At 39.4% G+C, this 13215-nt stretch overlaps 1 protein-coding gene across 5 annotated transcripts in view; it reads right to left on the reverse strand.

Annotated features, from left to right (window-relative positions):
* MTHFD1L (methylenetetrahydrofolate dehydrogenase (NADP+ dependent) 1 like) overlaps window positions 1-13215 on the reverse strand; it is a 151494-nt gene that overhangs the window by 122736 nt on the left and 15543 nt on the right. For all 5 annotated transcript variants that reach the window (XR_014581947.1, XR_014581948.1, XR_014581949.1 and 2 more), the window contains exons 8-11: window positions 11227-11338; window positions 6435-6514; window positions 5626-5723; window positions 1377-1550 (exon numbers count right to left, since the gene is read on the reverse strand). Coding sequence is in view for 2 of the 5 variants with exons in the window: in XM_083829971.1 (XP_083686097.1) it covers window positions 1377-1550; window positions 5626-5723; window positions 6435-6514; window positions 11227-11338 (464 nt within the window). In the remaining 3 variants the exon portion in view is untranslated. The remainder of the gene's footprint in view (window positions 1-1376; window positions 1551-5625; window positions 5724-6434; window positions 6515-11226; window positions 11339-13215) is intronic.

The raw sequence follows: 13215 nt of genomic DNA on the forward strand, positions 1-13215 counted from the left end.
ATACTTTTCTGTCTCTGGGCCAACAAGGCACAGACATACCTTCCTGAGATACCTCACTTGAAAGACAAGACTAGAAGACAAGACAAAAAGGAGTGAAGATGTTTAAGAACTCGTGCGTAGTCTGACAATGAAAATCCACCTAAATGGAGTCTTGCATCATGCTATCTTCCATCTCCAGATATTTTCAAATTTCTGTGAGACTGCTGCTAGAGAAGCTTGGCACAGCCTACAGCATACTGCCTAGCTGATGCAGTTGACAACACGAGCCTGAAAGTACATGGTAGCAGATGTCTTCATCAAACACAATCAAATGCTGAATCTGCTTTTCATTCTACAAGCAAAAAAAAACCACAACATAACCTCTACCAAAGGAAACCAGGCTCAATCAGCTATTTCCTTCTTTTAAACAATTGCTCTGAAGTCCTCCAGGAACATCATTATACATTGCAATTCTACAGCATAGTTTTGAAGACAGCTTCACAACTCACTGGCCTCAGACACACAACATCAGGTCTCTCAATCTACAACGGCCCCACCTCAGATAAGGCCAGAAATCCAAATCGTGCCCACAAGAAGACGCTAAAGCAAGCAGTTTCCAGATACTATCTTACTGAGGAATTGGTAGATCAAGGCAGTTAAAAACAGCTTTCTCCTGGATCAGCCTAAAGCTATGTTTTAAACCTGACTGGTTTTAGTTACAAGGAAGCACCCATACAGATTAATTCAGAACATGAAGAACACATTGCAAGTTAAATATTAATGAGAACCATCATATTTGTTCACAATTAGAAATCTCCACTTAGCAAACCAGGTGAATGAAAAATGTGCACTGAACGCAGAAAAAATAGCTCTTCAGAAAAGAAGCACATAAACCCTGTTGAGCATTGCATTTGTTGTAATCGTGGGAACAGAGAGCAGGATAAGCCTGCCTGGCGACATGTCTACATTTCAGAGAAAAAACATGACTTATTTAACTATGTAATCTGTTCTTCAATAAAAAAAGTATTTATTGTTAATATCAGCAGATTAGCATGCAGCTTCTGTTACAGTTTATTTATAAACAGCCACAACAGACTTAAATACTCCAAAAATATTTAAAATCCTGATAAAACAATAAGAAAAACACTATGAAACAGAAAGGATTTAAGCGTAGAACATCCTACCTTTACAGAACATACTTTACCTCCATAATAACAGTTTGGAAGAAAGGTTGTGTTACTTTAAAAAATATATTAAAAATTTCAGAACAGAGAAACATACAGCCCCAAACACTCAGGGTTCTTATTTGTGCGGTATATCAAAAAGATGTAAGTTGCATGTTTATATTAATATGAATAGAAAGGGTGTGCATTAATCACATTACCATGCATTCTTACCCAGCAACTAGAACATATTTTCCATCTGGTTGATCCTTTAACCTTTCCAGCAGGGACAAACGTACTTTGGCTTTGGTTTGGCCATAGATTTCAATTTCGTCTGTAAGCAATCCTATCTCCTTGGCAAGTACATCGACAGCTTTTGGACTCTGCGCTCGGGAAATCTCAATATCACTGGAAAAGAAAACAAATAGAAGCCAGGAGATTTCTCTCAGCTTAGGTGGTCGACAACAGAACACAAAACAACAGCAAATACTCCAACAATGGGGTTTATTGTAATCAGTTTTTCAATCCTCTCTTGTATTTGATTAATCAAACCTAAATATTAGCTAATAATGAAAAATCACATGCGCTGTTTGTTGGTTGTTATAATTTCACAGAGCTCTCGTTTAATCAGATTCCAAATACTACGTAATGCTTTCATATCAAGCTAGAGACATGCCTGCTGGATGCTCCAGCACATCCCACTGGAATGGATGTTTCTGTTTTTGTTTTTCTTCTCCTCGCTCCCCATACACTTCAGCACATACACTTTACTAAAAAGTGCATGCTTTCCTTGGCCAAGAGTCACATAAACACATTAGCTAAACTTGATACTTGTGCATGTAGCGCCTTTCATCAGAGGGTACCACCAAACGAGCTAAGCCTTCCTACTCCCCTGATGGAGCCAAGGGAAACCAGGCGCTAGAAGATGAATTCACACACTTCTAAACCACAGCTAAATTGAAAATGGCCACATAGCAGGAGTTTAATGCACAGGGCTCTGGCCAGAAGTCCACTGAGCTTATACCAACTTCCTGCAAGGACTGCAAGTGGCAGCCTACACAAGAGAACAAGCACGGAGCAAGAACTGCCTGAGGGGAGGTGGCTGTAGGCTGGAAGACACGATGCATCCACAGTTTCTGACCTAGACCACCTGAACTCTTTAGACTTAATTCCCCTATACGGATTTTTCTTTTGTGAGCTTGACCCAGTTGTCCCTGAAGCCCCCATAAGCTTTGAGCAGCTGCGAGGTCCTGCAGCAGCAGTGTCCAGGGTCAGGCACACAAGATGTGAGGAGTCCCTCAGTTTTGGATTGCCCACACCACTGCAAAAACTGGCTAAAAAAAAACTGCCAAGAGATTAATTACTTTCAGCCTATCCAGGCTAAATTCCTTCCTGCAGTTTTGGCTGATTACAATATTTTTAAGATCTAATCTGGCAATGGCATCAAAGCTAATGCCCTGAACCTTCAAACAGTCTGCAAGACCTCAAATATCCACAGATTAACACAGAACTACTGCCAAATCTCAGCTCCAAGCATGGACTTCAGCTGTTCTGCATCCACCAGCAAATGATCAGTTTGTGCAAGCTTAATTGCATGCATTTCTTTGAAGATATCAATATCCTAACCTGGAACTATTCAATTACATCTCAAATATCCCACTTTTACACCCTGCAGCTAAGTGAACCCCAGAAATCACCCATTTAAATACTGACACAATCCAGTGTGAGGGGGCAAGAAGCTACTCAACCACAGGACTCGATGGCTGGGATGCAGACTGTTTTGTTGCACGTACTCATCTGGAATCTGATTACTTCCAAAGACGTACTGACTGCATCCCCCTTGCATAGAAGGATACACCTTTGGCTTTCTTATGCATTTCTTCAAACACAATTAGCTGTAAAAATGTATCACGAACACAAGATGCAGTGGCTTACAAACATCAAATGACAAAGAACATTTAAAGTTCTCTTCAAAACTCCATCTATAAAAACAACTTCAGCCCCAGGAAAACATTGGTAAGGCGATGGCAGTGTGGTCCCTTGAAGGTGTAAGGGAAAGAAAATATGTAGGGTCATCTATTCTCTCATTAAAGCAATTGACATATTCAGCAGAGGGAGAAGAATTTAGATTCACGTGACAGAAAGTTAATCTGCTTTCCCCGCCCCCCTCCCCCCTTTTCTTCCTACTAAATAAATCATTCTCTACCAAAAGACTGAAGCTGCTATTTGAAATCTCAGGACAGTCTATCAATATTCTCTGCAGCAACCTCAGCCCTTCCTATTTCCTTCATCTCTCCCACCACAAACACCTCCCTGAGTTCTGGAAGAAACAATTAGTTTTTTTCCACCCTGCAGGCACCACGACTACCAAAAAAAGGAAGGAGCAAAACTGACATATCTGCACATTTGTAATTACAGTAAAAGGTAAATAATTTCCAGATAAATAAAATTACAAATATTTTTAGGAGTCAAGTAAAATTGGCAGCGGATGCCGACAGTTCTCCCTTTGTACAACCACTGCTGTTGTCATTTCCTCATCAGAGGTTCCCTTAAGAACCTTCAAAGCAAGCAGATTTTTAATAACTTAGAAAACCCTTAAGGATAGAGTACACACTGACACATGCAATAAAGGGATAAAACAAATAATTCCAGAAGTGACATTTATACCTTAACTATTCTGGCTAAACAACACACACAAAACATTTCTGTCTAGTATATTTTTCCAGATAAAACCTGTTTTCTGAAACACAGGAAATTAAAGAATTGGTTATAACTAACCTTTAGAAGTCTATATTTGCAGCTAGTTCTTTTAGTTTGACAAAATATTCTATATATTGGAAATCCCAGAATTATTCAGTAAGTTATATTATTCAATATTAAACTGCAAATGTGCAACACTGGTTCTTCTGCACAAATGAAATTTGTTAAGCAAAAAATGTGCTATTGCCAGCAGTAAGTCATAATTCATGAAATGCAAGAAGATTTAAAAGACACAGGGAAGGCTCTACATCTACTCAGCCTGTCATGGAATTTTCTTACTGTATATTTGTAAGAAAATCCCCCATTCATTTCCAGAACCTTTGGAAATATTTCAATTAACACCCAGATCTTACAGAAATCAAAAAGCAGATGTTCCTAGTTTTAGTGCTTAAGCAGTTTTGCCTCATTTTCAATGAAAACTCCATCTGCTTCCAGACAACACTGTGCACTATTCTAAGATTCTATTTTATTGCAGGATACCTTCCACCTAATGACTTATTTTACACTTTAAAAGAAAAAAAAGAAATAAAGTTAGAGTAATCAAGTAAATGGAAGTCCTATTACCAGTTATACTCTATAGCATTATATATTAAATATATAAATACATATGTACTAAAAACACAATCCCATAGAGAGGGTGGGGAATGCTTTTGGAGGTTTTTTTTCCACCATCATGCTCATGACAACACATGCTTTAATCTACTATTTAACAATTTAAGGACAGATTTTTCAAGTTTTAACTCTAGGAGTGTTACGTGTTGGCCCAGGGAAAGCTCAAGAATTTCTTCCCCCTTGTGCCCCTGCATATGACAAAAAACTCATTCTTTTGGCATCTCTGAAGCTACAAGTTGTCTCCATTTCCATTAAACTGTTGTAAGTGACAATGAAAAGTGAATTAAAGTGCTTAAAAACCAACAACATTTCACTACATCTTTCTGAAAACACAGCAATGGGATTCAGAAGCAGGCACACAAATAAACGTGCACAAATTTCACAGCTTTCCTCCATGGCAGAACCTCCCTTCAGGCCCTTGGTTCCCCTCTCTGCCACCCACCACAACCAACGGGTGAGAAAAGCACTTCAGCACATCCAAGAGCTCAGGCTGCCCAAAACTTTGGGGATATCAGCAACCCCACTAAGACAGACCAAAAACCCTGACAGGGGCCTTGGGAGGTAGGGGGAAATGAGAGAAACTGATGGAAAAAGAGTTATGTGAATAAACGTGTTTCCTGCTCTTCATGCCTATACGTAAATTTAAAAGTCTAACACAGAAGAAAATACTTCTGCCGAGGGAAGAAGAAACAGCATCTAATGCTATTAAAATCACTGGGCCTTAACAAGATCCATAAACACTCTCCTCCATTAGGGGCTTCCTGTACTAGGAGCTTCTTATACTTTATATTTCTGTTGATGTTCCATACAGTTTCACCTCCCCTCCCGCAGTGAAACCTTCCGGTTTTAGGTCTTCAAAAATAAAGCTTGGCACTAATGCACATCATAAAAATAAAAGTTGTAAAGAATCAAAAAGGCATGGTCACAAGAAGGCATACAACAAAAGGCACAACATGTAGTAAGCAGATTAAAAAATAGGCTTGGGATAATTTTTGTTTCATTGTCACGTTTAACGCTTGGCTACTTTTTTTTTTTAAAAAAAAAAAAAGGAAGGATGACTTTCTTAAAAACAAAACAAACCAACAAAAGCAAAAGATCAAATGTTTATTACCTGGGCACTGGTGAGAGAGGTTGAAGCTTCAAGCAGCGGAGGTCCCACTTCCTGAACCGCTGGGACTGGATCCATCGCTCTGTGTTTTTTACCACGTTCTGTTTTTAAACAAGAAAACAGCATACACCAGCTGCATCATAAATGCTGAACACTAATTTGAAGCAATCTCAAGAGTGTGTTGAAATAACTTTTATGACAAAGGCCAACAAAAAACAAACTAAAAAATTGTTCCATCTCTTGGTTTCAGGATGTAAGAAAAAACAACTGCTGCACTATGAGTGTGCTATTGTTTATACAGATTTCAAAGAGACAAAACCATTAACACTTAAATGGCTGAAAAAGATTTCTAATTGGGTGCCTGGAGATTTTATTCTGGTAAGATTGAGAATTACTGTTATTCTCTCATACCCTAAAAAGAATGGAAGATATTAATTGCTCACTGACAACCTCGTGCTGCTTCCACATGAAACAACAAGTTTCTGGATCCTCCATCCATCAAACCACAAAAATGTGTGCAAGTACAAGTAAACTTCATTGCCTTGTAAGAAAAAATAACATTAGTCTATTGATAAAAGTGCTTCTGGCAAGCTTTACAACAGTTATAAGAATTGTGAAAAGTTTGATTTTTGATTTATCTTTAAATGCAACAGGCATGGCTTCCCTTAACTGATTACGAGTTGCTATTAAAATGGAAAGCAGGTAGGATTTTCAGTAGAGCAAACCAAAAATTAGAAAATTTAAATTCTGGAAGCAGTTTCTACAACTCACAGGAAGAGCAAGAAATGTACAATGTTTGAAGTTACACTAACCTGCATTCGCATTGCTACTGCGAGAGAACAAACCGCGTTTTCAGCAGCATGGTTGTTTTGCTGACCACAGTTGTGTTTCCCTGTAGAGAAAATTGCAAAAACAAATCATGAGGCTTTTGTGAGTGGGAGCAAGTACATTTGAAAGCTACCCCAAAACAAAGTAATTCTGAATGCTGACTTGAAAGGTAACAAAGTCACTGCCAAAATTACAGGAGGCTTCTTTAATACTTGAATTGAAATCATTCAGTAGGATTGATATAGTGTGAAAATAAGAGAGCAACTGTATGCTCTGAAGTATATTATGTAAACATTAACATTCATATGACAAAGCTTACGTATACTTGAAAAAGAAAATAAGGAACAACAGAGATCAGTTCCAGTATCCAAATAATTGCTTCTGGACCAGAGAGGGAAAAAAAAAAAAGAAAAAAGAAAAAGAAAAGCCTGACAGGTACAAGGATTTGAAAAGCTAAGTGTATTTTTAACAAGACACCTAAATGAGCATGGTAAAGAGTCTTCTTTTTCATACTCCCATGACAGTGAGAGAGAACAATGAAATGATCACAAAATACTACACGCTGGGATTTGCAACTTGGAATCAGAATATGAAAAAAATTGTGAACAGCAAAAGTTATCTTCATGAGTGTGCCATTAAAAGCAGATATTCTGAAGAGTCTGTACAATCTAGATTGACTCCAACTTTAGAGACAGTTAGGATTATTATATGATACGTTGCCACTAGAAACAATCTTATATTAGCTACCCTAACTAAATATATTGTTTTGACATTTCCTACTAATCCTCCTTTTGGCTTGTTCTTCTGCTGTTGCTTATGGACTTTTATCTAGATGCAGTTTCTCCAGAACAAAATTCACATCCTAATCTCTGTGGGCATTACAAGCAAGGCCCTCGTCTCATGGCGAAGGGCGTAGACATAAACATAATAAAAAAATAACAACTGCACACTGACAGCATTAGTGTTTCTCTTAGAGGGGAGCTGGAGTGCAAACCCTGACCTAGCCAAGCTCTCTCTCTCCTTGCCCTGGCTGTTGCCATCATGAAACACCCTCGTCAACTTGCAGAGCCACCCCTGCCAGCCGTAGGCCCCATGGTGGCAGCGGGGCTTCAGAGCCTCAGGCTGGGCCCAGTGCCGCAGGCAGGAGCACGTGGAGGAGGCGGCACAGCACCAGCCCCAGCACCAGCTCCAGAGCTCATGCCCATCACCAGCAGAGCCAGAGGCACAATATATAAAACACTATATATATATATATATATACACACATATATACACACACACACACATATATATGTATATATATGTATGTGTGTGTACATATATATATATACACACACATATATACATGTACATATATCTCTTCTGGAAACATTCAGTTTTCAACTTGAGCACAGGAGTTTTACTGGAAGAGCCCATCACAGTCATAAGCTGAGCATTGCTGCTTTGAGACCAGGCTGGGACAGCTGCCAGAAAGACAAATGAAGTAGGGAGAATGAAGTTTAAAATCCCCTTTCAGACAGCTGTGCTTTGCAGAAACATTTCAACTTTTTATATTATTTGGCTTAATGTGATTTCTTTATCAGGGCAGAGCTAGCATGCTTGTAAATACATATTGGAATTAGATGTTCCCCTTCAATAAAGTGCTTGTCTCAGCCTGACTACACTACACACTCACCACACAGACAACTAACCAGGCTTTTACAGGGGTGGGGGTGAAGCCAGAGATGAAAGTCACGCACCCATGAGGTAACAGGATGATCACAAGACTGCAATGGTGCACAAGGGATGCATTGGGCTCCAATGGTGCACAAGGGATGCAGCTCCCATCCAGATGGGAGCTGAACAGTGCTCTCTGCTTTGGATTTTGGTCAGAAGATCAGATGGACTGCAAACACTGCTCCCTCCTCTGCCTCATCCTGATGAAGGCCCATCTACTTGTAGTACATGGCCATGCAGATGGTTGGATGGGTTTCGAATGGAGAAGATGTGGTGAAACGGTCGCATTTCCCACTTACTTAAACCACATTGGCTTGAGCTTTCAAATGAACCCAGAGGAGCTGGGCATCAAATCCCAAACAGCTTTGGCATAGTTTTGTTCAGAAATTCATTCTTCATTTCTATACATTTACATATGAAGCATTTTGCTGCAAGAGGCTACCAGCACCCACTTTGTTCCAAAATCATTAGTGCAGCAGAATAACATGTTGCACTGCTAGCAATTTTAGAATTGCAATCATTTGAAAACCTTTGATCAGATTTAAAAAGAAAAAAAGAACATGGAGAAAGAATTCCATCACCTGGAGCAAGCACTTTTAGCTCTACTTTCCTGGCATACATCACTACAGCTGCCCAATATAACTACATCCTTGCAAGTTTGGAGTGCTTTTAAAACATGAAAGTGTGTTAGGCTACGTATATATCTCACATAGCAAACTAGCACCATGTCACAACAATAAAAGTCACTTCACAGCCATCATTGCTTTTGGGCCTCATTTAGCTCCTGTGACCCCACAGATGTTAGGTTGGGCATTTCTAAAGCAAGAGAAAACATGGAAAAAATTTCTGAGCACCTCAGCCAAATAGGTTCTGCTATGCACTGAAAGTGAACAGCCAGTTATAAGACTTAGTGGTTTCTCCAAGATCATAACTGTTCCAAAATATGCTTTTAATACATATCTTGCAATTCAACTAAGTGCATTCTTCCTGTCAGACAGACACCTGTGTTTCATGTACATCTCTAGCAAGTCTTCAGGCCAACGTTTCTATAAGCTGCTAAAATGTGTTTCTGCTATTCTTTCGGAGTTTCTCCAAGTTTCTGACAATCTCAAAAGCATAAGCATAAAGACAGATGGACATTTGGTAGGTAAGTTTCTTTTTAAACTATCTTGTTAAAATCTCATGCTGCCTTTCAAAGAAATGCTATACATAGAGCAGCCCACTGCCACAACCTGAACAATTCAAAGAAATCTACAGGCACATACCAAATCTTATGATTCCTGCCTTAAGAATGAATTTTGCTGTGGTACATGAACATCTTTCAAATGTTTTACTGTAGTTTTCGAATTTTTCATTTTTAGGAAGAAAACAACAATATTACTGGTGGTTCTATAGAGCAACTAAGGCTTGAAGATTCTTAAGTCTCAAGACACGTCAAGCAGACAAATTGTGTAAATGTGCCTGTGAAGGGAAGACCCAGACTCCCCTGCAATGGAAAACGGGAACTGGATATCGGGAAGTGGGATTCTACCAGCAGCACAGAGCTGGGTGAGTTCAGTCACCAGCGCTGCCCACTCAGGCTACAAGGGCTTACCCCAGCCTGCCTTCACAGACCCACACCTCCACCCCAAGATGGAGGCCTCACTTGCTCCTGAATGAATATCCTGATGAAAAAGATTAAAATGAGGAGGGGCCATTCCTTCTCACTCATATATTCATAGGTGCTACTGTTATACCTCCATTCCCTCTTCTCTTCTCCCCCATTCATACTTCATGCAAGGAGTGTGTCACACCAGTAGGCTGGGTACCTGCTGAAGAGACCTATGCTCCAAGCAGGTACTTAACAGACCTGCTCTGTAGATACTTAACAATTATATCCCATTGACCCTATGAAATACAAGGGGCCACTAAAGACTCAATGAGTCTCCTAATCACTACACTAGCATATCATGATTTTCCTCCATCCCTCTTTGGTTTAAGAAAAAATGAATTATTTTTGGACAAGTTGTGCAGCATTAACTAAGGATGAGGCTTAGTACCCTCCCCTCAGATTCCCATTAGGATCAGAGCACTGTTCTGGGAGGTGGAAGAGGAAGAAGTCCAAACACCTTCAGACAGGTGAGTGCATTTAACCCAGATCTCCCACATCCGCAGTGTGTGTTCAATTCAAGAGGATATCAAAAAATACAACAAAATGAATCTCTTGCCTAGAGGCTGTGCTTTGCATGGGAACAACTACATATGTTTTTTTTTTTTTTTTTTTTTTTTTTTAAAACAAGCCTGATCTTACATTAACTACCCTTAAAGTGTCTGCTTAATTTGCCCTTAGGAAACATACCCAGCTTAAGGTCAAATTGATACATGCATTACTAAAAAAATTGAAAATATCTAGGGATTCTCACAGAAGTTGAAGGAATTTCATAAGAAATGCTATTCTAGCAGTGGAATGCAGTAACTTCTGGGAAGCTTTCATAATTTCAGCATTTCTCAAGTAAGAAATTAATGAACTTATACCCCCTCTCCAACCACTAAGCTAACTTACCTTAAAAGGGGCGGGCGGAGAGGAATCCAAACTCATTTTGTAGGAGTAACTGCTGCAGAGGACATCTTGCCTGTTCTGAGCTACACTATTTCTCCACTTTTCCCTACACCATTCTCTGCACACACTTTAAAAAAATATTCTTAGCCTCTTGCCTTTTCCCCATGCTCCAGATGAGGCCACAGAAGTCACAAGATAACACTCTGTACAAACCAGGACTGAAATAACAGCTCATTTGATGACTCCTCTGAATGAATCCACAGGATCATTGCTTATTTAACAATTCTGATTTGAAGAATCTATTCTAGTATTTCCTCCCTCACTGACAGTTCCCCCCCCACACCCGATTTACATACCAGAGATGTATTCCCTCATCCCCTGTACACAAACACCCACTGTTAAAGGCTCTCTCCCAAAGACATACCTTTTAATCACACTGTGGTCATTGACATGCCACGCGCTTACTTCAACGATTTGTCATACATCACTTTCAAGAACGATTCACTTTTAATGCCTCTTACCTGACAGCAAGTCACAAGAACAGTTGATGATGGTGGTTCCAGGCTTTATCCAGCTCACAGGAACATCATCAGGTTTCGTACTGCCAACTACCACCACATCCGCATGATGAAGCTATGAACAGCCCAAAACCCACCCCAGAAACAAAACAAGCATTTAATGTTAGAAGTACATTCTTGAATACGCAACTTATATTCAGACCTTTTTAGCAACAGTCTTTTGAGCAAAGTACTTGCAGATAAATGAAAAAAAAATAAAAACTGATGGCTGGATTCTTACCACACATGAAATTTATGAACAATAGCATTTTAAAAAGAAAAAAAAAGCAAAACAAAGTAAACTGAAAATGGGCAAGTGAGGATCAGAGTCAGCACCAATAATATTTAATTGGGATTATGTATTTTCAACAAAAAAGCCCCATCATTGTCCACAGTACTGTCCAACAACATAACTTGGAAAGACTTGGGAAAAAAAGGATTGAAAGACAGTAAGTAGGTAATTATAAAGAGTACATTCAGTTTATTTGAAAGTAGAAAACCAGGTCAGCTCATGGGAATGCAAGATGACCTGATCTGAAAACATCAATGACTTTGAAGAACACCAATTAAAGCATTTTTTTCCCTTCTCAGTTCATGCTTGCTAATCAGTGCCTCTGATTTAGTTCGACCTTACAGATGTTAGACCAAAAATGCTTACTAAAAAATTCTTATAATCAAAGAGATAAGTGTCTTCCTTTCCTCCCTGTTCTGAAACAGGGCCCTGTAACAATTATTGGAATCAACATGAGATAAGGGACAGCACCAGAGACAGATGTATAAAGAACCACTCCAACAGGAAATATTGGCATAGTACTGCCTCATGCTGGACCATAAAAATTGATTCAGAGAGACAGTGATTTTGGATTTTTTTTTTTCAAAAATTTTAATAAATGTCAAGTGTCACACTCTCAGCAAGCCTCTCCATGAATTGATTTGTGACTGACAAACGTTCCAGCTTCTTTTTTGGCCAAAAGTGCTCTGACGCAACCCTGCCCAGCACTCCTGCCAAGAAAGAACAGCTACAAATTCTATCAGGATAGCAGTTTTTTGGCACAGCTGCACATCCAGGAGGGGAGAAGAGCATAACTGTGGCAGAAAAGGCAGAAAGCTAGAAAAGCTCCAGCTTCTCCTGAGAGGACACATGGATGGCCTAACCCTCCTCAGAGATCCACATGTGGAAACACAGCCAAAAGTGTGGGAGAAGGTTTACTTGCTTTACAGATGACTAATGCTACAAGCTGATTCGGGCTTCAACCGGGAGTCCTGTGACACCCTTATGATTGCCTGCAAACGTACAGTCTCAACGGTCATTCAGTCTTACCCAAATTACCTGTGCTCCTGTGTCTCCTGCAAATATCGTCTTACATGCCACTCCTAGGAGGTCACACAAGTAATAGTGCTTGACTAGCATCAACTCAAATTATACTGTGGAATTTGCAAGCAAATTTGAATAAAGAGACACTGCAATGACTTATGTACCAAGCATATTACGCTCTTGTGTACCAAGAGTACAAGAAGCAAATCTCCCCTGCAGAAGAAGACAGCCTCTGCCATAACAGCCAGTGTCACCAACACTGAGAAAATCGGTGATTACAGTGATTATTCCCAGTTACAGAAAACCAGTCTTTTTGGAAAAAAAAAAAAACAAAAACAACAAAAAAAACTATATCATACTCTAGAAGTTAAAATTCATACACTGCAGATCTGGAATGTCATCCCATGCAAAGCCTCTGAGACAAGGACTATGAGCTTTATACACTGTTTGCATCATGAAGCTATGAACCAGTTGAGAGCTGTATGCAATAAGTGATAATTTTGACAAATGTTCAGCCAACATACTTATGACAGAATTGATTCAGTTTAACTATAATGTCAAAAGACAATTGACCAAATATTCATTTCTATGACTACCAATCATAACGCTCAAAAATGTTCTTTAACAGCTGAACACAA

This window comes from Anser anser (genome assembly GCF_964211835.1).
Source record: "Anser anser genome assembly, chromosome: 3".
NCBI classification, from domain to species: Eukaryota; Metazoa; Chordata; class Aves; order Anseriformes; family Anatidae; genus Anser; species Anser anser.